The sequence below is a fragment of the Atheta coriaria genome, unplaced genomic scaffold (assembly GCF_025399875.1).
Source record: "Atheta coriaria isolate IRGN ID8LTWV9N9 unplaced genomic scaffold, Caltech_Dcor_3.1 hic_scaffold_1_pilon, whole genome shotgun sequence".
In the NCBI taxonomy this organism is placed as follows: Eukaryota; Metazoa; Arthropoda; class Insecta; order Coleoptera; family Staphylinidae; genus Dalotia; species Dalotia coriaria.
The window spans coordinates 2,841,426-2,862,429 of NW_027045443.1; the positions used below are offsets into that span (position 1 = coordinate 2,841,426).

Genomic DNA, 21,004 nt, shown 5'->3' on the forward strand with positions numbered 1-21,004 from the left:
AGAGAAGGCAAGAAAAGTAAATTTGTAATTTGTATTTAAATACGATTACCGTTTTTGAGCACACGTACGATGAACTCGAGAACCAAGATAGCATTGAAAACGATAATCCCATCGCGGATAGTATGGCAGAAAATTTTACCTGTGATATTTCGATCGGTTCTGAAAACAATTAACGCACAACACCTGGTCCATCGCGAAGAGCGAATCGGAAGATAATCCATTAAATTTTGGAATAGTGCGTGTGGATTAGGCCTGCTGGGGATACCACGATAAAAAACGCGCCACGTACTCTACCTCATGGTGGTGTGGAAATGAGTTTTGGCACAAACGAATATTGAAGTAGACTTTGCGGCGCCCGTACGCTAAAATTATTAATTTTACTGGGCTAATAACCGTTTTTGAAAATTTTCGGATTTAGGGGCCCCAAACTTGATTTGCGCCTAGGGCCCCACTGAAGCATAATCCGCCACTGGGGATCTTGTTGCAACTCTCCTTGTATAACATTTCACATAAATTTGATATGTATTTCAGTTTAAATTTTGGCACCATCTTTCAACAACAGAGCCCACCACAGATACCAACGTGGAGTATTTAACTACAAGTCAGTTAAATTACAATTGGACGATTTTATATCAGCACACTGGAGCCACTTCGCCGCTTGTCGGAAGCTGCCTCCACAGTCCAACTCCGGTTGCTTACCGCCGTGATGGCACCGAAACCATCCGGTGACTCCAGCTTCATCACATGCCCGATGTGCTGCAACCCATCAATAAGTTCATTCTCAAACTCCGGATCGTAGGTGGCCTGCATAGGGAAAAGCTGGTGATGCATACGTGCGCTATTAATAGCATCAACAAGAGTTTGGTTGAAGAATAGGTGCCGCATGGCGACCAGCGCCGTTGCGGTAGTAATCTTGGACCCACCAGCACCACCAACCAACATTCGCACGTTACCATATTCGTCAAGGATAATACTGGGACACATTGACGACAACGGCCTCTTTCCAGGTTCGATCTGATTAGCAGGCATAATGGCGACATTATAGCTATCCGGCGGCTGCGTGACAAAGTCATCCATTTCGTCATTGAGAATAATTCCGGTCGAGTTAGAAACGACTTTAGCACCAAAACTATAAGTAAATCAATATAAAGCAAAATGATATTGATCACAAAGGAAAGGCACCTACATCAAATTGATGGTACCCGTAAAAGTAAACGCGTCGCCATTTGGTGATAAGATATTAATGTGCGCAGTGCCGTGATCCTCCACGTTGCTTGCATTCGCACCGTAATACGTGGGATCTTGGAAAGTGATGTCATCTCGCATTTTATGACGGGTTTCAGCTATAAACTCCGGGGACAACATTTGTTCGACAGTCTGTAAATACACATCTGTTACATCCACAAGTTGCCAACAATGTGAGGACACTTACAGTCGCAACACTAGATAGAAACAGCGGGTCACCCAAGTGTGTCCGCATGCCGTATGCAAACTTGAAACTTTCTAAGATACGCTGCCAATTTATGACTTTGTCCACTTCATCAAATTCCATATTGTCCCGAAGTAAACTTAAAATATGACCGAGTACTACTCCAGAACCGGGCGGCGGAAACGTGTGTAATGTATAGTTTCTACCCAAAGGTATTGTCAGAGGTTCCGACCACACAGCTCTACAAAACAATGTTTAGTTTTTACTTCTTTTTCGTTTAAGCCATTTGAAAACTCACTCGTACGAGTTCATATCTTCTTCCGTTATGATTCCACCCAATTCTTTAACATCTTTCACAAAACCTCTCGTCAAAGATCCTGCATTTAAAGCATCTGGTTCACTGGCAATTATTTCCAATGTTTCAGCAAATTTTAATCGCCGTATTTTTTGGCCTACCCTATACGGTTCACCCGTGGCCGGGTCAATATAATCACTGAAAATGCTATCATAAACGAAAATAGCGTCATAAAAAACTTCTACCTACCTAAAACCTTCAGTATTCTTCAGAAAATCGTTATTCTTGCGGTACAACGAGTCCAAATAATCATTAACAAGCAATCCTGAACGGCACAGCTTTATGGTAGGCTGGAAAAGTTCTTTCCAGGGTAACACACCGAACCTCTGATGAAGCGCTTGAAAACCTCTGATCTCACCAGGTATGCCCGCTGCTAAACCACCTTCAAATAAATATGATAAAAATTACATTTTATTTATTTTTAGTCATTCAATACCCACCAGTTTGTGATGCTTCTGGATTACCGAAGTACATATCAGCTGTGGCAGCTTTTGGAGCAGTTTCCCGCGCGTTCAGCGTATAAACTTGTCCAGTTTCCTTAATATAAATAGTGGCGAAGAATCCTCCTCCAAGACCCATACTCTGGGACATTGAGGAACCTTCGCATAAAGCAGCTGCGATGCCAGCATCCACAACTGATCCACCCTTATAAATAATGTCTCTACCCATACAGAAATGTATCAATTGATATTGTTTCATAACTGGTAAGATATTTCCACGTACCGTGCAACACCAGCACATTGTGGTCCGTTGGTAACGGCGGCGCCATGATGATTCCTATTTAGTTTGTAATTTCCGGAAACACTACTGTCCTGTTTCATATACAGTACCGTTCCCACACCGGTGACAATCAAACCGAAAAATACCAGTCCGAAGAGGGTGATGAGTTGTTTTTTACTGAAAACCAAATCAAGAATTAACAACGATTTTAAAGGTAGCCCTTTTGCGCACTACACCAAACCAAATCAAAGCAAGATATATTGGTCTTACAAGAATAACATTTTTGCTGGATGGTATTGGCCAGTTGGAGTTCGTTTACAGAAAACGGATTTATTCAATTGCTTCTTACTTGCCTCCACCGCAATGGAGAACTGACACCCTTGAAATTGAAAACTAGTTTATGTACTTCTAATTGTCAATGTGATTGACGATCTAATCCGTGGTATTTAACTACACTTATCAAACAATCTGTATTTTATGCAGGTTTATCTATGATTTATTTGAAATTCCGGTTAAGTTTTATTCGGAACTAAATAATACCTGATTAAAATTGACATTATCAGGAGTTTTGTTGTCATTATAATTAAGCCAGTGGCATTTAGTGACGTATTTATCATAATTTACGTCTCCATCAACCAAATCATTGTGATTATTATCGGAAATTATCAGGCGTGAGTAAAAGTGTTTTGCGGAAATGCTGCACTTTAACTCTTTAGGATTAACTGCCTTTTAACAAAAATAATTATCCACGTGCTAAGTATAATCATTAAAATGATGTCAACTACCGAGAATAATTATTCTGATTATTTAATAGCTCTTTACAATGTTGTCGTGACCTCATTTGGGTTGACAAAAGTATGTTTATACATTAAAACTACACAAACGCATGATCTCGACATTGACGTTTATCAGCGCTGGATACTTACGTTAACGAGCAAAACATCTTGCGCTTAGATTTGGTAAAATTCCTAGATCCTATTTTCTTGTATGCCGAAAAAAGTCCGTTGTTGGCTGCAATAAATCACAGATTTATGTTGAAAGTTTCGAAATGTTTAAATCACTGAGGGACCTTCAGGCACGATTGATGCATATCCAACGAACTGAATCGGCACGTTTTTTTTTAGAAATTCTCGCGTGGTTATCAGGCGTTTAGGTAAATCTTTTGATTGCCACTGTAAATCTGATTTAATTACTCTCGGTTTTAATCACATACACAACGCGAACGCGCGATATGCGAACAGCGCTTCATTCCCTACTCCGTGATTAACATTACCATTTTCTGTTGACTTTGGTTTAGTTTAGTTTAGTTGACTTGTAGTTACCAGACCTAGCAAATGGGACAAACAACAATAAAGCATTATTGTAACAGATGAGTGATGATGATATGATATAAGCTGACTATGGGTTTGTATGCACCTAGAATAATTTATAACGAGTAGAAATGACATTGAAACAGTAAATAATTTGCTTGTGATACTTGTTAGAGTATGAGTGGAGAGATCGACAGTGCGTGCATTAAACTGAGCAAGCCTTTCATAGTGAGATAGATCATTTCAACAACTTTTTATGATCGAATAAAAGTAACATCTACTTCACTTATCAATGAGTGATCCACGAATCAACTCTACTTATTCTTCTCATTAAAAAATACATGAATAGATTTACTATGTTCACTTTGTTTTTGGAAATTTGATCTACAACAAAGAGAAATTTTAAAATTCAATACCTAAATAGTAAGCAAGTTCATCGTTCTTTTCTAACATTGAAGTTACTACACATAACTTTCAGTGAGTAAATCTCGCACTTATCACCTGATAAGTGTTCTAGAAACTACCACTCATGAAACTGATGATGATGTTGACTTTTCTTCTCACGAATTTTTGAACACTATTGTCAAATTTGATGAATTCAATTATTTACAATTTAAATAGTGACATTTAATGCTTGCTGTCGATATTCAACAAAAAATATAAATGTGTAATGTGTAAATTAAAGCTGGTTTATTGATAGTAAAGTTATTTTCACCGGTACTCACCGGCAAACACCGAAATTTCGATATGCTGGTGTGCAACGCTGAGCGCGGCGTCGAAATCGCAACTGACGAGACTTTCGTGTCAGGTAGCGTCAAACGCAACAAACGATCATTTTGCCATTCAACTAGCCGCTTGCGTTTGTTGAAAGGCCGCGGTAGAATTGACCAACGGTCGCAGTTCACGTAATCTCACACAAGCGACTCGATTGCGAAACCTGACGAAACCGAGTTTTATACGCGTGCAGAGTATTGCGCTTTTACATGGTGACTTACATTATCAAACCTGAACAATGTAATTGTATTTTCGATACGAATAAACTTCAGTTTAATATTTATGATATCTGTACAACACGTGGGCGTCAATGGCCGATTAACTATTTTGCGCACTTATAATAATGAAAAATCATTGTCACCGACGCTCAGCCCGGTGGCATATTAAACATGCGCGCAAATTGCTGCAACAACTTGCACTTTTTTTATTTATTTGGCAACGCCAACTTTGGTACTGACTGAATTCAATCATTGCCAATCAACCTTCAAAATGTGTGTAGGCGTGTGAATGTGTACGTTAATGTATTGCATTCCGTAATGCAAATTCATGCCTTCAACTTACCAGCCAAAAATGACTACTTTGCAAACTTATTTAATAAAATATTACATTGTTCACGGAATGCAGTCGGCTCAGGTTCCGCGTACATCATCAATGCACCGATAAGTACACAAAACTTGCGCTTGTTGAATGTATTCACACTGCTACCAAATATATCCGTACTTGCATTTTATCAATTCGACGAATTGTAATTATTTACAAGTTGATAAAAAGATAGTTAGACAAATATATTGACAAATATTAGTGCTGATGTTATAGGTGCTAAATTTTAAATACGACGATGTGTATGTAATTAAGCTGTTGAGAACTTCATGAGATTCACCTCCTGCTCACTCAAAGAGCTCATTCTCGGCAGGGCATACACTTCATTCGGTGTCGCTTCTCGAATAGTGAATGCTCTCATCGTGTTGGCATCCTGCATTCGTCCGACACATCTGAAAAATACACAAAACAAATGTAGTGTATGTCGGTATTTCGCTAACACGCAAAAGTTATGTTCAGTTTTGTTAAGTATCTCATAAATGGTGGAGTTTTTAAAGCGCATATTTAGCCGCAACGTCTGTGAATAAGCCAAAACTACATTAAAACACGCTGGAAATGGTTGGTGGGAATTTACCGAATCCAAAAACCGTTGCAATCCGGCGACAGTGTATGGTAGTCATTTATATAGAATGTTACTCTCAATATCATGCCCAGTTGCCCACGTAGTAGTAAAACGCTCTGTTGTAATTCTTCGCAACGTTCGATTTCTTTCAGTTGTCCAATTACTTCAAATAAACATGGCGACGTGATCACCGAGAACCAGTTCAAAAGCATTTCAGGGGTGCCTGAGAGAAAACGTGGGCTAATAATCGGCTGAAAACAAAAATTTACCAGTATTTAACATGAGATATTAAGTTAAGACATACTTAGTAATTTATTACATTTGTTTCCTCGGTTGGGGTTGCGGACGCATATGTTAGTAATGCTGGAATGTTTCTCCTTGGGGTTTTTGATACAAGTTGGTTATTTTGGCCACTAGAACTTGGTTGTTGCATTTTTACCTGAAAATAAACTAATGTATTACTAAATATGTACAGTAAAATGCAACAATATGTGTATACTGTCTTCGTTTTCGTGTTATTTTTAATGTTAAGAATGATTTAGAAGCTATCACGCAAAACTTTGCACAATAACATAAATTATTACAGAACAAAATTTCTACATACTTATTGAAGAATTGTGGACATTCGAAGCAAATTTTTCAACCATGCCTTTGTCATGACCTCGCACGACTTTGGAAAATTAGAATTTTAACATTAAAAGAAAAATTCAAATACCACACATTCTTTAAATTTTATTATATACAAAAACGATGATAGTTTTGTAATATTTTTGCATGAATGTTGAGGAAGGCAATAATATTTATAATACAATGTATTTATTTATCTTTGGATTGTCTTGTACAATAATTTCGCGCATGCATTACTTATATCCCTTTGGAGGAAACATGCATAATGTCAATTTATATCAATATTTGAATAAAACACAAGTTTACAAAAATAATTTAATAATATTCGTTCTACATGCAGAGTAGGTAGTCCTTGAGAATTTCATGGTGATGAGAATTACATTAATAAAGAATTAATTGTAATAAATGCTAACAAGGTTCAGTCTTTTATCCTTCGATGTCAACATCTAGTTCATCTGCGTTACCAGCGGAATCTAGCAACTCTTCCAAGACGTTAACCAAACTGCGGGACTCTTCCAGTAACGATTTGGCTGCCTCACTCTCCCTCTTCCAGTGGTCAACCTGCTCTTGCAGCTTCTCGTTTTCCTGTAAACTGTTGTCAAGCGCTACACCACGCTGCACAGCGAGTGCACGCCAATAATCATCTGTAGCAGTCTCATTTACTAAATCATCAGCAGTGAATGTGGGCTTGAAATCTTCTCCAGTTTGAACAGCTTTGGTTTCAAAGGTTTTCTTCTTCTCAGGCTCCCTGTAAACACATTATCAATTATAAGAATATTATCAATTTTGCCGCTTCAAAATTGAGGCTGTAAAGGCAAATACTTACACAGGTTTCAAGCCTTTGCGAATGGTGAGATTCTCCTTCTGCACCTCCTGGTGCTGAATAGTTTTCAGTGTTTTACGGCATGTCTGTAAAGCAAGCGTCTACAATCTTTATTAATATATCCGCAACTAGGTGAAAAATATCACTGATAAACCAGTAAACCAGCCGGTTATCACTAACCAAATATTCAGTGTGTGTACTTACTTTTGGATCATCCACTGCGATTTCAAGAGGCTCTCTCTTGTTTAAGACGTGAGAAAACATGGTAATAACAGCAACTATTATTCGACAAGACAGAAAAATTGTACCACACGACAACGATTGTAAGCGCTGATACAGAAACAAAAACGACTCCACGCGCACTCCGATTTGTTGTGTTTGGAAGCAGATTTTGTTTCACCTGGCGGTTACCACTCCGTCGAACACATGCGCCCTCTATGTGATTCGAATCGACCGAAAACCGTTGAAAATACTTTTCTACTTCCATTGCGCTATTGTTATGGTAATAATTACGGTACTTACGAGATAATCCTCAGTCTGCAGACGAACAAATTTGAATACTTCTGTTGTTGTCCTCTGATTGCTTTTCAATATGGCGGACGTTAATGTACTTAAATTGACTAAATCGACCAACTTTTGTATAATGAAGCAATTATTAGACTGAAGATTAGATTTACTTTGTTATAATAATAGCAATTTAACTTATTTGTAAGCTTTTAATTAAAGCATTACTAATATTCGTGTTAAAACTTGAAGATTTGGGATTTTCGTTGTTTTAACCACGAAGTATAATGGTTTTAACATAGGCAACTGTAAACACCTGCAAAAAATTAACTTCCGTCTGATTTGAAATCCATTTGTTAATTACTCGTAAAATGGGAATTTCTTTTTTGCTTTCTGCATATAATTCATTTTCAATTACTGAAAACTTGGGATTAACAAATATTCTTTTTGAATGCCAGTTTATTAAATTATTTTAATCATCATTTATTTTATTTTCTTGCATTAAATAGCATTTTTGATCAGGGTACACAGACAACGACCGTCTGCAGCACATAAAAGTTATTTGATTATAAAAGCGTTTCTCGGTGGGCTTTCAATCTGATTTTGTAACAAGCAAAAGATGAATTGAAGCCGGTTTAATGATAACGACCAACAACGGCAGCGGCGCCACCCCCTTGGAAGCTGATTTTAGGGTTGTAGCCGGCGGCGTCGGCGATGTAGTTTACCGTCATTGTCCTACCATCCGGAAGGAGAACGTAATAGCTGCCATGTTTGTTTCCGGCCACGTCGCCATGCTCGTTCTGGCCGAAGAAAGTATTTGTTGGCGGATATTCCACTTTATAATTGAATTCATACTGAACAAATGAAATTGTAATAAGATTTTACATTTTTCTGACTCATTTTATTAATTAGATTTGCATTCATGACCAATATCGTTCAAAACAAATTAAAATGAAATTTACTTACAGGATCTGAAGGGCCGACGGCAACAGCAACAGGTTGATATTGCGGGCGGGCGGAAACGGCCGCAACAAACAACAGACACAGAACAAATGCGAATTGCATTTTGATAAACTTTTGATTATATAACTTGAGGATGGCAGATGAACAATTGGTTGATGTGCACTGATGAGTGACTGGCTCGCATTGTCTTTTTATACGGATCGCGCGCAAGGAGTAGGAAACTTACTAACTTGCATGATGAATAATTAACTATGATTATAAGCTACATATTCGCAATGTCACATATTAGGCGCATCGCAATATAGGTAATGCATAATGCGATGCAGTCGCAGCGGGACTTGCGAAAGCTGGGAAAGATTCTGCAAGTGCGAGATGCGCATTTCTTACTGGCGCGCGTGTGTCGCAATCAAGGTTACCGCAGTTTACGTGCGCTTATTGCAATTGTATGTGCATTTGCATTCGGCAGGCCGCCACCCCCGACTACGCAGATTTAAGTGTTATTATAGGAATGTATGGAATGAAACTAATGGGCGACAATGAATACACTTATAAAATGCAATTGTTTTCTTCAATACTATTTAGAACTAAACGTTTAGGCGCCTTTTTGGGAATGATTGGAGGCGTTGTTCAATGATGATGTTGTTCAATGAGTAGTGTAAGACCAATGTGTTATGATATTGTTATAAATCTATTTAGGCTAATGTGGATAAAATGAAACAATATACGAGCACATATCAAACTATTTTGTGTTTAATTTATTAGCGTGTTTAATGATATTCCCTTAGGGTGCAGCTTTTGTTATAATTAACACCATAGTTAACATGCTTACAAATCGATGCAAATACGGACGCATTGTTTGTACTTATATAATTTCTTATTATTCATCATGCTTAAGATAAACGGCTAGTTGCGTTCAAGTTGCGCAAGTCAAATATCTCGTCGAATATCTAAGCAAATTGCAATCAAATATCACTTAAATTTCTCCGAATTCATTTTACTCCCTCACCAAAACTTCAATACTTGTGAATGCAGAAAGTGCTATAAAAGAACAACAAATTTACATCAGAAATTAATATGTTTTTGTAGGTTTTGCCATTTACCTTAATTGGCATCTTCGGTAATTGATGAATCATCTCTTTTAATGTCGTATGGAACTTATAAGTGAAGTTGAAGTTTTTTTTACAAATGCCGAGATTGTTATTTTGGTCGAAAAGCAGGGACAAATTTTTATTTTCTAATTTCGGATTCTGACGGATAAGTTCATTCTAAAAATGTTATATTATAGAATTAAACAATCTATAAGAATCTGAAATATAAAACATAAAAAAGAGAAATCATTTGCCTTTTTTATAACAAAATCATTTGTTTCAGCAAATGCAGCTTTTGAAATCATTGGAATTTTTGAATTCTCTTTTCGGATTCTGAAAGATAATTCAATTCTATATCGGCTATTTAAGTAATTATTTTCCTAATATTGACCGTTTAGGCCCTATTAGCAATTTTTATTTTTTGTTTAAGAAATGATGAAGAAATTGAATAATTCAGTGTTTTCTACGTTTCTTCGAAACCGATAGAGATAAACGAAAAAGGTTTTCAGATTTGGCTGCAGAGAGGAATTCTATATAGCACTTCAAAATTTTCAGTTTGCAGCACTTACGTAATTATTGAAAATGATTAATAACTCAAAAACTAATTAAGATAGTGAAATAAAACAAGATTAATGGACTTTTTGCACGATTCTACACCATGTTAGAAAGTTTTCTGAAAATCTGAAGGGTGGTTCAATTTGGTGTGTTTCGATTTTCACCAGGTTTCTCCGAAATAAAGGCGATATCGAAAAACTGACTGGATATCTTTCATCCTTTTGTAATTCTCTATAGATTGGCGTTTTCCATTTTCAGCTAGCTTAAAAAATAATTTTTGAGCCAGAAAATAGTCAAGTATAACCTCTTGATTAATTTTGAGTGGTTTTTGTCAGCTTTTCAAAATCAAAAAACAAATCTGCACTTTTATAGAGCCTTATCGTGTCATGAAGAAAATGCAAACACATTTGCTGTAGCGCTTATAGTTTCCGAGGAAATCGTGGCGGAAAATTGTTTTTCATTTCCTTAAAAATGAAAATTTTAAAATCTTATAAATCTGACGTAGAATATTTTCCTGAACATAATGCAGTTTTCCGCTTTTGATTATCATTAGTAGTTCCTGAAATAAGGTGAAGTTGAGAAACCCCAAATAATGTTTTAAAAAAGTAGTCATTAAAATGGGTATTTTAGGGCACTTCCTTTCCTTTAAAACAGTCGTTCAGATATGCACGTTGTAAGGAGTGTCTTAAGCTATAACATGCGGTCCGAAAAGGAAATATGTGATGTTTTGCAACAAACAGCAAATGTTGATGGGCATTCCAGGGCACTTCCTGTATTTTTAAAAAGTCGACAATGTATGCACAAAGGGTTAAAACTATAATATAACTATGAAAAACCTCAAATTATTTTATTTTTACAGCAGATACAGTGTGACTTAAACTTAATCTTTAGAAATTTGAGAAAACTATTTATAAAAACATAATTCATAATACAATGTCAGTCTCGTAGAACTTAGACATATTTAAGATAGTTAAGAATTAAAAGTATTCAACGTCGTCCCCAAACGCTGCTGGATCAGATTAAATCGTTCGAAGTAGGAATCCAGGTCAACTGCTCGAGGTCGCATTTGTTCAAAAACTCTAATAAAAAAAATAAAATGAAATAAAAACTGACACGAAGAAAAAGTGAAGCCGTCTTACTCAGGAACCACTTTAGTACTAGTCGTTTGCGTGGCATCTTTACAAGGCGGAGACATCCCCGAGCAAGGAATACCAGAAGTCGAAGCGCCCAGGTTCAAATGCTGCTGACGAGTATTAGCGCCTATTCGGAAATGGTCTCCAGATACTGGCTTTCCAACTTGAAAATGTGTCCCTAGGTTCTCGCTACGAAAACGCCGCTGCAGGGACATATACTGGAAGCCGCGCGACCCACTATGCCATCGCTGCACCATGTATTTCATTCGAAATATGGCGATAAACACAACCGCAACCGATCGAAAGCGATTCACGCCCCTTTTCTTCGCGTGACTTCTCTTCGGCTCGAACTTACCCAGCGGATGCCCAACGGCATCCTGATACGTTGCCAATAAGCCAATCAGGTACTTTTTTTGAAATGATAGCGCGTGCCTGTAGCTATCTGCGCGTAGGTACTTTCCAAACAAGTGATTTGCCTAAATGGATAACAAATTATTGGTCAATGCAAGAAATCACCTTAAAAAATTAACCTACCCGTGAAACCGGATCGTCGAAAGGCACATGCATACGATCTCTTTCCTCCAGCAATCGGATCTTCCCCTCCAATTGATTACGTTCCGTAGTCAGCTTCATTATTGTATCTGACATCAATTTGTTCTCGTTAATGTGCTCAGTAACAAGCTCCCCTAGGTCTTTCATTTTCTGCAAGAATACATCAGGAACTATCGATGAAGACTGCACGGGTTGTCTTGCTTCCAAAACAGTCACCTTCATAGTCAATTGAAGTTTGTCTTGTTCTAAAGTGGAAACTAGGACTTTGCTATTTTCTATCTCAGAAATTTTCATATCAAGTTCGATTTTCTGTTGCTTAAGATTATCCTGAAGCATACGAATCTCGGACTCGCGTTTTACTAATTTCTTCTCTAGTTTCACAAGCTCAGTGTCTTTCAACGTTAACATTTCCTTGGAATATTTTATTTCACAGTCAGCCGAATTTTTACTCTTCTTCAAAATCTTTATCTCCCTCTTGAGATTGACCACTTCCTCCTGAAGCTGTTTGATTTCTCGTTGTAAACGTTGCTCTTGCAGGTTACCCAATGAAACATACTCTGTTGCTGAATTAACGCTATTTGAGTTCCTGCGCAAAGCTGCCCAATCATTTTCTAATTGTAAACGCATGGATCGTTCCTTGTTAAGTTGCGCTTCGTACTCCAACTCGGTTGCCATGGCTTCTTCTAATTTCGCTCGGATTTGTGACATCATATTCGTATCCTCCACTTGCACGTGATCAAACAATTTCTTTTGATCATCCAGTGCGCTCTGCAATTGCTTTTCCGTTTCCATTGCTTCTTGAAACTTCACTTCCAACTCTTTGAATTTTTCGGCGAGTAACATTCGACTTTTGCGTTCTTTGCGTAAATTAGCCTCGAGAATCTCAGTTTCAGTATAGTTGTTGAAATCTCCTGAACCCAACGCCGTGAAAATCTTATCATCCAGTACTGCGGAGTCATTCAGTTGTTGACGCACTTGATACGCGACTTCATCAATGGATGCTTCATTTTCCGAATGTAATTGCGCGTTGAATTCACGTTCACGAACCAACTTCTGGCGCAAATCGTAAATATTACCACTTTCGTTCATTTTTGCTTTAATCGTCTCTAGATTGATGCGCAATGCTTCACTATCCACTTTCATTCTATCGATGATCTCCTCTTTGACAGTGAGATGATCCAAGATATTACTAGTCTCGCGTTTCAAACTCTCAATTGTGGACTTCAACTTGACAATCTCGAGCTCCTTCTCAGCGAGTTCCTTCTTGTGCATGGCGCCTTGTAGCGTTTCCTTTGGCACCTGCTTTAGACGGTCCTCCAACGTGTGAATCTCGTTCTGATACCGGGTAACATCTTCATTGAGAATCTCAAGCTCACACTCGCGATCTTCAAGTAAACGCTTCAGTTCTTTCATTTCTTCATTGTGTTTCTTTCGACACTCTTGATACTCGATGTTTAAATGCTCTAAATCTGTTATTAACGTCTCACAACGTTTTTTATTTTCTTCCATGATATTAATAATTTCTTCCTCCTTTAAAATTTGATAATTCGCCAATTCCGTTTGGAGTTTTGCGCAACTATCTTCCTTCTCAGCGTATTTCTCGCGTGTTTCCTGGAGTAATTCCTTCAATTGCAGTTCATTCTTCTGCAAGTCCTCAATACTGTGCCTGATAGCATCCAGGGTATCAAATTGCATTTCAATTTCGCGTTTCTCCTTTGCCAACTGCATGTACATGTCATCTTTTCGCTTTGCGTCTTCGTGCAGCCCGTTTAATTCAGTTTCGCGTTCAGTCAGATGCATTTTGGCCTGCGCTAGATCAACCCGAAGTTCACTTACATTGTTCTCTGCCGCTTCAAGTTTCTCCTTTACTTGTTGCAGTTCCTCGTTAAGGACGTCGAATTCACCCGTAAATTCGGGAGTGGGTATTGTCTGAGCAGCTTCATCTTCAAAATGTACGTGCCTCTCAATAGTTTTCTGAATTTCGGTCGAATTTGGCTTCATAAGCGATCCGTCAGTTGTATAATGCAAGTTTGGTGGACCGCACTTTTCGATGCTAGAAATTTCCGGTACGAATTTTGTCAAGTTGGGCGAATTCACCGAGCTTGCACCACGCATTCGTTCTGGAGAAGAAACATTAAATAAAGAATATACGTCGCGAGTTACGTCGTCGGTTTTATCCGCGGAACATGAACTCCTAAACAGTTCAAACTGTCGCTCGGTGTCCTCTAACTTCAAGCGCAAACTTTCAATGTCTTTATTTTTATCCGCAATAATATTGTCAACTAAACTAGGTAGAATTTGAGCGTTTTGCGCATCGTTCTCAATTTTCTGCCGCATAATTTCGTTGTCTGCTTTAAGTCGGTCAATTTGCGCCTTGAGATCACAAACTTCTGATTCTTCCAGAGTAGAACTTAATTCCTCCTCACGATCCCGTAGTCGTTGTTTAGTTTCCTCGATAATCTTGTTTAAATTTTTAATTGTGCTCTCTCTAGACTGGAGCTTATCCCTTAACGCTTGGAGATCATTCTCTAGATCATAAATTCGCATCTCAAGCGAGGCGTTTGCTTGTTTTTGCACATGTTCGGCTCGAATTCGTTGATCATCCAAACGCATCTGCAGTGACGAGATGAGCACCAATTGCTCGGAGACTTGTTCCTGCAGCACATCCTTTTCGTTGTGCAGCTCATCGTGCTCCTGTTTGGCATGTAAAAGTTGTAGTTCCATGTCCTGAATCCGTTTGAGCGCTGAGTTCTCAGCCCGCGAATGTTTGAGCAATTTTTCTTTAAGACGCGATAACTGTTGTAACGGTACCTCGCAGTCATCCACGGTAGAATTCGGTGTTTTTGGGCGGATCTGATCTTGGACCGACATCTCTTCAGACGGTGTACTACAAGTTGTTGCAGACCTCGTCGCGTATAAAGATTCAATCTCACGAATGTTTTTGTCAACCAACAGTTCCAATTCATGCAACTTTATACAAAAATAAATCAAAAATATGCAATTTTTTTGATATCGTAACTTACCTGGCTCTGGATTTGTTTTATTAATCCCTCATTGCCAACAATATCATTTGCCCTGCGTAACTTGATGACTTCTTCTTCGAGTTGAATGATGTGAGCCTCAAAGTTTGTGGTATTGGCTGCAGCGTCTAATTCTTGTACCAAAACGTCGTTCGCCTCACGCTGCTTCCTCAGCAATGACTGCAATTCGGCCTCCAAGTCCTCTTTGGATTTGATTTGCTTCTCCAGATCCTTTATGATGTCCCGAAGTAAGCCAATCTTTTCAATTGCTTCTTCCCGTTCGACATTCACCACTTGGAAACGCTTCTCCCCTTCGGAAATCAGCTTCGACATCTCGTGCATCTGCTTCTCGAAACCCTCGACCTGACCAAGACACAATAATTAGCGTTTGCTCACTGAGAAGTTAGTGCGGCTGTCTACATTTTGCAAAGAGTGAATAAAAAAGTGTGTTGAGAACTACGTCGTCTGCGGGCACTAGACACGGCGCGCGTCGCCGACCGAATGCCTGAAGACAGGAAGAAGCACAAATATAGCACGAGCGCGTGAAACCAAAAATAACTTCACGACGCGCGACTTCGAGTCTTCGCGACGAATGTTTTTCCGTTTTCCAGCACGCTCGCGCTTTGCATACGACTTACGCTTCTCTCAATCTGAACGATTCGTCCACGATCGCCCCACGCCCATGTGTCTCCACGATCCATTGTCTAAAGCAGGAGTAGTGCAGGATTAGCGCCAAACCAGTTAGTAATAATGGACCAAGTACGTGAAAAGAAAAGCGTGCCGTGCATGCAAAAAGCGTCCATCGCGCACACTTACCTCCTCGTTGACGCGCTCGTAACCAGCACGGTCCTTAAGACGATCCTTGAGCTGATCGCGCAGTACGCTGATCGTTTTCGACGCCTCGTCGCGCTCCTGCTCGCGCTCAACCGCCTGCTCCTCGAGGAACCTTTGTGTTGATTTAAGTTTCTTATCGGCCGATTCGATCTGCGCCGGGCGTTGACGAAAAGCATGAAGTGAACGAAAAATTACAATCGCAAAAGCAGAAAATGATTGACGACAGAAACCATGACAACAATGTTATAATAATATAATCTATGTTTGTTTTTACCTGCAAGACAAAGTCCAGACGTTCACGTTTTGCATCCTCTACAAGTTGATCACACTCCCGACTTAGCTCCTCAATGATCCGCAGTGTTTTGCTGTCGCATTTATTCTCGGCGATGATTTGTCGCGCTCTCTCGTTTAGTTCCACAAGCGGTGTTCGCACCGACCCACCATGCAGCATATTCTCACCGTACCCCTCGGAAACAACCTCTTTCCGGCCGTAGTCGATCAACTCGCCGATTTTATCACGCGCCCTCGCTAACTCGTCTTCGGTGATTCTATTTTTAGCAATCACACCCTCCATCTGATGATCGAGTTGAGTCTTCTCATTTTCCAATGTCTGCACAAGCTGCTTCGCCTCAGAGAGTTGACTGTTTAACTCTTCTTTAATCTGTGCATCGGAAGCGATTTGCATCCTGAGCGACTGGATCTTATCCTCGAGCGGGCGCTCGTTTTCATTGCGCAACACAACTCCATGCGACGATCCACTTTCGACATTCTTACAAGTTAATTCAAGAATTGCATTGGCTTCCGATTTCAACCTCGCTAAACACAATCTCAATTCGTTTTTAAACTCCATTGAGACATTCTCAGCCTGTTTGTCAATTTTTTCTATATACTCCTGAATATTCGGAGCCAAATGCACGCGCTTCGATGCAGATACGTCCGTTTTAGAGGAGCTGGAATTCGAGTCATGGATGTTATGATCACTGTCGGAGTCCAGCATGGAATTTTTGGCGAGTTCTTCAAACAAAGTAGTGTTGAGCTCCTCCTCACACTGCCCAAAGTATTTATAGCAGTCGATGAGTAAATTGCGCAGCGTGTTGGTGGTCTGGCGTTCTTTGGTAATTTCTTCATCGTCGGAACCATCTTGTGAACGCTGTGGCGTGATACAATTTCTCGCAATGCTCCTCACTTGACTTAGTTTCTCATTCAAGCGGGACACTTCCATTTCATGGTGGTTCTTGATGTCGACGAGTTGCCTTTCGTATTTGGCGCTGAGTTTGTTACGGATTTCAAGAAACTCCTTTGGCCAATCATCGTCATTACACTCGCTTTCGGCTAGTTTCTAGTGGAAATCAACGCCAATAAATAAAAATTTGAATTTATTTTATAAAAAAATATTCGTACTTCTCAAAAAGTTATTTCGTCAAAATAAAGTTTCTATGGTAATTACAAATAACTTACTGAGATGTTATTTTCCAACGCAAACATGATATCAAATTTAGCTTGTTCCACCTGTTCGTTAAGGCGTACTTGGTAGCTCTGCACGATGCCATCAATTTCTTGATCCCCGGAGTTAGCCTTCAATAATAATAAAAAACACACAAAATAATGATTCTTCTTCACATTTTCATATCTGTGAGTTAAGAAAAACAGAGTTAAATTTCTGCGTAAATAAACTAACCTGTGTACCAGCATCTTTCAATTCTTTGGCACGCTGTAAAATATCCAATTGTTGTCGCAGACTGTCAATTTCCGCCTGATAATGATGCGCATCCAGCGGCGCATTTGCAACAAACCTAAAACTATCCAAAGTGGTTTTCAGCGAATTGAGCGCGTCTTCCCCGAGATTTTCCAAGTCGTACTTGCTTAAAACAAGCGATGCATCATCGATCTTGTTCTTGAATGCGTGCACTTTCTCTGGCGTCAATTTATCTTCAATCAAAAACGATTTCGATGCAAATTCGCCCACGTACAAGTCAGACAAATCATCCTCGGATTGTAGCTCCTCATCGGAAAGCTTTCTACTTTGTGGACTCACTAATTCGTTTGATATTCTAGAGAAATACAAAGTTCAGTCAGTGTTTACGTTCAATTCGATTGCATAAGATAACATACTGTGTTGTTTCACCTCTTCGCAAAGCACAAATAAAATATTTGATCAGTTCAAAATCGAAAGAAAAACCATCAAAACTTACAAGTCCGCACATTTCTCCTCGTAGAATTTGCGCGTATCGTCCATTTCCTTCACATGCTTCTCTTGTAATCGGCTGATTTCCACTTCATGGACGGAATCATTTCTTCCTAGCTTACACTGTACATATTCACTAATACTTCGTTTAAATCTCTCAATAAATTCGGTATCCGAGTCTAGACGCTCCTCTAGTTGAGCATAAATGGCGTTTAGATCGAAATCGAAGTCATTCTTATTACTAGTATCAAGGCACTTGCATTTACATTTCTTAATATACTCCACAGCTTCGGCGAGTTCGGTCTGAACGCACTGGATATCCTTGCTATACTGCTCGCATTCAGCGCGCATCTCATCCTCATGTTTCTGCGCGGTTATCAACGAATCTTTAAGTTTCGCAATAACGGAATCCCGGTGTGCCAGTGCATTTTCGAAGTTAACAAATTTCGTCGCGCATTCGTCCTGAAACATTTTGTATTCGGTGAGCGTCGTGTTCATGCTCAACGTGCTCTGATTACTGGCAAGATCCTTGAGTGATTCCACCTCGACGTTGAGCGCTTGAATAATACTGTCTTTGACGCTGAGCGCGTCTTCCAGACTACGCACCTTCGCGTCGTCTTGATAGCTGTACACGTCCGACTCCTGACTCTTCAGTTTGAGCACATAGTTATTGATGCTGCTGTCATCCAGATTCACGCCATCAAAAATATTCAAGCTGACATCATCGTTTGAATCGAGCCGGTCGGAGCGCTCCGACTTAAACTGCTCATTGTGAAGGATTTCTTCCAACACACTTTTAACGTTCTTGCCAGCTGAGTTGGATAAATTGGATAAACTAAGAGAGATCGGTGGCGAGACATCGGCGACAATTGTGTTGAGATCGGGAATGTTGCTGATTTCAATTTCGAGCAATGAACGATCGTTTTCTAAACTATTTAAACTGGATAGGTGTTCTGAAGCACAAATTCAATTTGGGTTAGAAAATGTTATAAAACGCGTTTGCAGTTTAATAATACCTGAAATACTGCTGTGTTGCTCAATTGTTTTCAGCTCATTGACTGTATTCTTCTCTGGGAGCAAGCCAGGGCTGAGTGACAATGAGGTGTCTGTGCTGTGCAAGGGTGAGCTATTCCCAGACATGATCCTGCTGCTAAAAATACATCAACAGCTAAGAATATGAGTGTTTGATGAACTGAAATCTAAAGTCAAGGCTCACCACTTCCTGTCTGTTTTCTAGTCCTATCTCAATGTTAAGTATTTGTGGCTCTCTGCTGAACACTTTGGTGAAACTGCTATTAATAACTCCTGTCGTTTTCTATAGGAGCACTTTTACGCGCGCATCTCTTCGCAGGGAACCACGAACGCAGCATCGAGATCTGATCGTTACAAATGTGGGTCTATTAAATCAATAGGAATACGCATACGTAAACGTAAATAAATAATAAATTGGTTAGTTTTAAGCACAAACCAAGGTTACCCCCAGAGTTAGTATTTATATGCGTTACAAGTTATTGTTAAAAATTCGTTGACTAATAAGTGAGGTATACGTACTGGTTCTTATTTGGTGCGTTTGCAATTGAACAGTAATATATTGCGGATTTTGCACTAATTGTTTATAATTATCATTTAAATACGTCTAAAGACGTTTCACCACAGCGTTATTGTTTGTATCAATGAAACAGAAAGAAGTGTATATTTGGCAGACTAACTCACCCGATGGACTATGTCATGAACTCAACGACCACTAACGACTTTTACAAACAAAAACCAATTATTAATAGTTCTCAAGCAAATATGTAAGTATTACATTAAATGCTGATGGACCGGTACAATTGTAAGAGAAAAGGTTTGATTTAAACTGTAGGTTAGATTAATGTTAAATGTCTATTGTAATTTTAGAGGAATTGTTTTTCCTAACCTTAAAACCCTAAAATCACGAAGAAAATATTCTTGAAAATGATGTCTGATGACTCTGAAAATGATGGGATTTATGGCGATAGACTGCACGAAAACAATGTTTATTATAAAAAATATAAGTTACTTTTGGAAGAATGTGAAACCATACAAAAAAGCAATGAAAGATTAGTTTTCAGGTAAAATAATACATTTTATGCAATCTTATACATTTTCACTAATATTTTATATGATTTAGAATTGAAGAAGTGAAAAAAATCACGAAACGTAGACTGGATCAAGTTGAATACATAAAAGAACGCCTAAAAGCTAGATACTCAGAAGACTGGACTGAAATACCTCAAGCAGCTTATGAGGCAATGGGATCAAATCCACCCTCTAAACCAAAGATCAAAGAAGAGAAGGAGTCCAAGCCATCATCCACTAACAAAACAAAGAAACCAACCCAGCAGGGTGAAGAAAAACCAATAAAAGGCAAGAAACCACCTAGGCGAAAAGTCTCCAAGGCGGAGAAAGATCCGCGAGCGCCAAAACGCCCATCCAATCCATTCTTCCAGTTCTGCCAAGAACAGCGTCAACCGCTGATGGAGCAGTTGGTAGCCGAGCTGAAACCCGGCCAAATTGAACCGAACAAGCAGGAATTGACGCGGCAGTTAGCAATCAAGTGGAAAACGCTGAGCACGGTGCAGAAGCAAGTGTATGTGGACATGTACGAGCGTTCGAAAGAGAAGTACGCGGCGGAGATGACTGAATATAATTTAAAAAAATAAGTTCACTCAACAAAGTGATAAATGGAGGATACGATATGTAATTCATTAATGATTTACGAGTGAATGGACTGTCACTGTAGATAAATCGTGTGCATACCGTGATTTTGTTTAGTTAGCATGCATTAACACTCGTTTTGTGATTAGTTTTTTAAGAAAATTTCAAATGATGAATGTACAGTTGATTTGTATCATAATTTCTTAGGATATAGACTTGAAATAGAATTGATTCTTGCATGCATGATATACTGTTATCAAACTTGCATTTCATTAAAATTTTACAAGAATG

At 39.0% G+C, this 21,004-nt stretch overlaps 5 protein-coding genes across 12 annotated transcripts; 1 reads left to right on the forward strand and 4 right to left on the reverse strand.

Moving 5' to 3' along the window:
* Window positions 1–493: 493 nt before the first annotated feature.
* Window positions 494–4,744, reverse strand: LOC135791585 (glutathione hydrolase 1 proenzyme-like). Its single transcript, XM_065302024.1, has 9 exons — window positions 4,540–4,744; window positions 3,431–3,831; window positions 2,508–2,681; window positions 2,225–2,445; window positions 1,974–2,166; window positions 1,728–1,922; window positions 1,433–1,670; window positions 1,187–1,377; window positions 494–1,129 (listed from the first exon to the last, which is right to left on the reverse strand). The coding sequence occupies exons 2-9, from the start codon at window positions 3,445–3,447 to the stop codon at window positions 628–630; spliced, it is 1,731 nt and encodes a 576-aa protein (XP_065158096.1). The 5' UTR covers window positions 3,448–3,831; window positions 4,540–4,744; the 3' UTR covers window positions 494–627.
* Window positions 4,745–5,301: 557 nt separating this feature from the next.
* Window positions 5,302–7,754, reverse strand: LOC135793667 (uncharacterized). The gene is made up of 4 exons (XM_065304705.1): window positions 7,723–7,754; window positions 6,070–6,189; window positions 5,763–6,001; window positions 5,302–5,580 (listed from the first exon to the last, which is right to left on the reverse strand). Exons 2-4 carry the CDS (start codon window positions 6,181–6,183, stop codon window positions 5,439–5,441), a joined length of 495 nt encoding a protein of 164 aa, XP_065160777.1. The 5' UTR covers window positions 6,184–6,189; window positions 7,723–7,754; the 3' UTR covers window positions 5,302–5,438.
* geminin (geminin DNA replication inhibitor) lies at window positions 6,679–7,622 on the reverse strand. Of its 2 annotated transcripts, none has more exons than XM_065304727.1 (3): window positions 7,405–7,622; window positions 7,204–7,286; window positions 6,679–7,125 (listed from the first exon to the last, which is right to left on the reverse strand). In XM_065304727.1, the coding sequence occupies exons 1-3, from the start codon at window positions 7,462–7,464 to the stop codon at window positions 6,804–6,806; spliced, it is 465 nt and encodes a 154-aa protein (XP_065160799.1). In that variant the 5' UTR covers window positions 7,465–7,622; the 3' UTR covers window positions 6,679–6,803. The 2 variants fall into 2 exon arrangements, with proteins under 2 accessions (XP_065160799.1, XP_065160789.1); XM_065304717.1 differs by having other exon boundaries at window positions 7,204–7,301; window positions 7,405–7,618.
* Window positions 7,755–11,143: 3,389 nt separating the features above from the next.
* On the reverse strand, window positions 11,144–19,691 carry Plp (Pericentrin-like protein). 7 transcript variants are annotated; one of them, XM_065306937.1, is made up of 14 exons: window positions 19,586–19,691; window positions 19,251–19,410; window positions 19,051–19,184; window positions 18,042–18,987; window positions 17,962–17,976; window positions 17,528–17,900; window positions 17,308–17,424; window positions 16,124–17,188; window positions 15,832–15,999; window positions 15,654–15,719; window positions 15,019–15,378; window positions 11,978–14,965; window positions 11,450–11,919; window positions 11,144–11,389 (listed from the first exon to the last, which is right to left on the reverse strand). In XM_065306937.1, exons 3-14 carry the CDS (start codon window positions 19,172–19,174, stop codon window positions 11,281–11,283), a joined length of 6,801 nt encoding a protein of 2,266 aa, XP_065163009.1. In that variant the 5' UTR covers window positions 19,175–19,184; window positions 19,251–19,410; window positions 19,586–19,691; the 3' UTR covers window positions 11,144–11,280. The 7 variants fall into 7 exon arrangements, with proteins under 7 accessions (XP_065163009.1, XP_065163040.1, XP_065163024.1 ...); XM_065306968.1 differs by lacking the exon at window positions 19,586–19,691 and having other exon boundaries at window positions 17,528–17,648; window positions 17,709–17,900; window positions 19,251–19,555; XM_065306952.1 differs by lacking the exon at window positions 19,586–19,691 and having other exon boundaries at window positions 19,051–19,181; window positions 19,251–19,555.
* Window positions 19,692–19,738: 47 nt separating this feature from the next.
* Window positions 19,739–21,002, forward strand: LOC135795370 (uncharacterized). The gene is made up of 3 exons (XM_065307051.1): window positions 19,739–19,880; window positions 19,934–20,127; window positions 20,187–21,002. Exons 2-3 carry the CDS (start codon window positions 19,991–19,993, stop codon window positions 20,716–20,718), a joined length of 669 nt encoding a protein of 222 aa, XP_065163123.1. The 5' UTR covers window positions 19,739–19,880; window positions 19,934–19,990; the 3' UTR covers window positions 20,719–21,002.
* The last annotated feature ends 2 nt before the right edge of the window (window positions 21,003–21,004 follow it).

What these genes read in the sequence shown, in the direction of transcription:
- LOC135791585 (XM_065302024.1), bottom strand. An exon ending in GAAGATATGAACTCGTACGA is followed by an intron (nt 1,671 to 1,727) that starts GTGAGTTTTCAA and finishes ATTGTTTTGTAG; the next exon opens with AGCTGTGTGGTCGGAACCTC. An exon ending in TTCTATCTAGTGTTGCGACT is followed by an intron (nt 1,378 to 1,432) that starts GTAAGTGTCCTC and finishes GTGTATTTACAG; the next exon opens with ACTGTCGAACAAATGTTGTC.
- LOC135793667 (XM_065304705.1), bottom strand. Translation starts at nt 6,183, where the DNA reads ATGCAACAACCAAGTTCTAGTGGCCAAAATAACCAACTTGTATCAAAA. An exon ending in CCCCAACCGAGGAAACAAAT is followed by an intron (nt 6,002 to 6,069) that starts GTAATAAATTAC and finishes TTTTGTTTTCAG; the next exon opens with CCGATTATTAGCCCACGTTT. An exon ending in TGCAACGGTTTTTGGATTCG is followed by an intron (nt 5,581 to 5,762) that starts GTAAATTCCCAC and finishes TGTATTTTTCAG; the next exon opens with ATGTGTCGGACGAATGCAGG.
- geminin (XM_065304717.1), bottom strand. Translation starts at nt 7,464, where the DNA reads ATGTTTTCTCACGTCTTAAACAAGAGAGAGCCTCTTGAAATCGCAGTG. An exon ending in TCGCAGTGGATGATCCAAAA is followed by an intron (nt 7,302 to 7,404) that starts GTAAGTACACAC and finishes TAAAGATTGTAG; the next exon opens with ACGCTTGCTTTACAGACATG. An exon ending in CGCAAAGGCTTGAAACCTGT is followed by an intron (nt 7,126 to 7,203) that starts GTAAGTATTTGC and finishes ATGTGTTTACAG; the next exon opens with GGAGCCTGAGAAGAAGAAAA.
- Plp (XM_065306937.1), bottom strand. Translation starts at nt 19,174, where the DNA reads ATGTCTGGGAATAGCTCACCCTTGCACAGCACAGACACCTCATTGTCA. An exon ending in ACGAGCGCGTCAACGAGGAG is followed by an intron (nt 15,720 to 15,831) that starts GTAAGTGTGCGC and finishes CTCCTGCTTTAG; the next exon opens with ACAATGGATCGTGGAGACAC. An exon ending in TAAAACAAATCCAGAGCCAG is followed by an intron (nt 14,966 to 15,018) that starts GTAAGTTACGAT and finishes TTTTGTATAAAG; the next exon opens with TTGCATGAATTGGAACTGTT.
- LOC135795370 (XM_065307051.1), top strand. Translation starts at nt 19,991, where the DNA reads ATGATGTCTGATGACTCTGAAAATGATGGGATTTATGGCGATAGACTG. An exon ending in AATGAAAGATTAGTTTTCAG is followed by an intron (nt 20,128 to 20,186) that starts GTAAAATAATAC and finishes TATATGATTTAG; the next exon opens with AATTGAAGAAGTGAAAAAAA.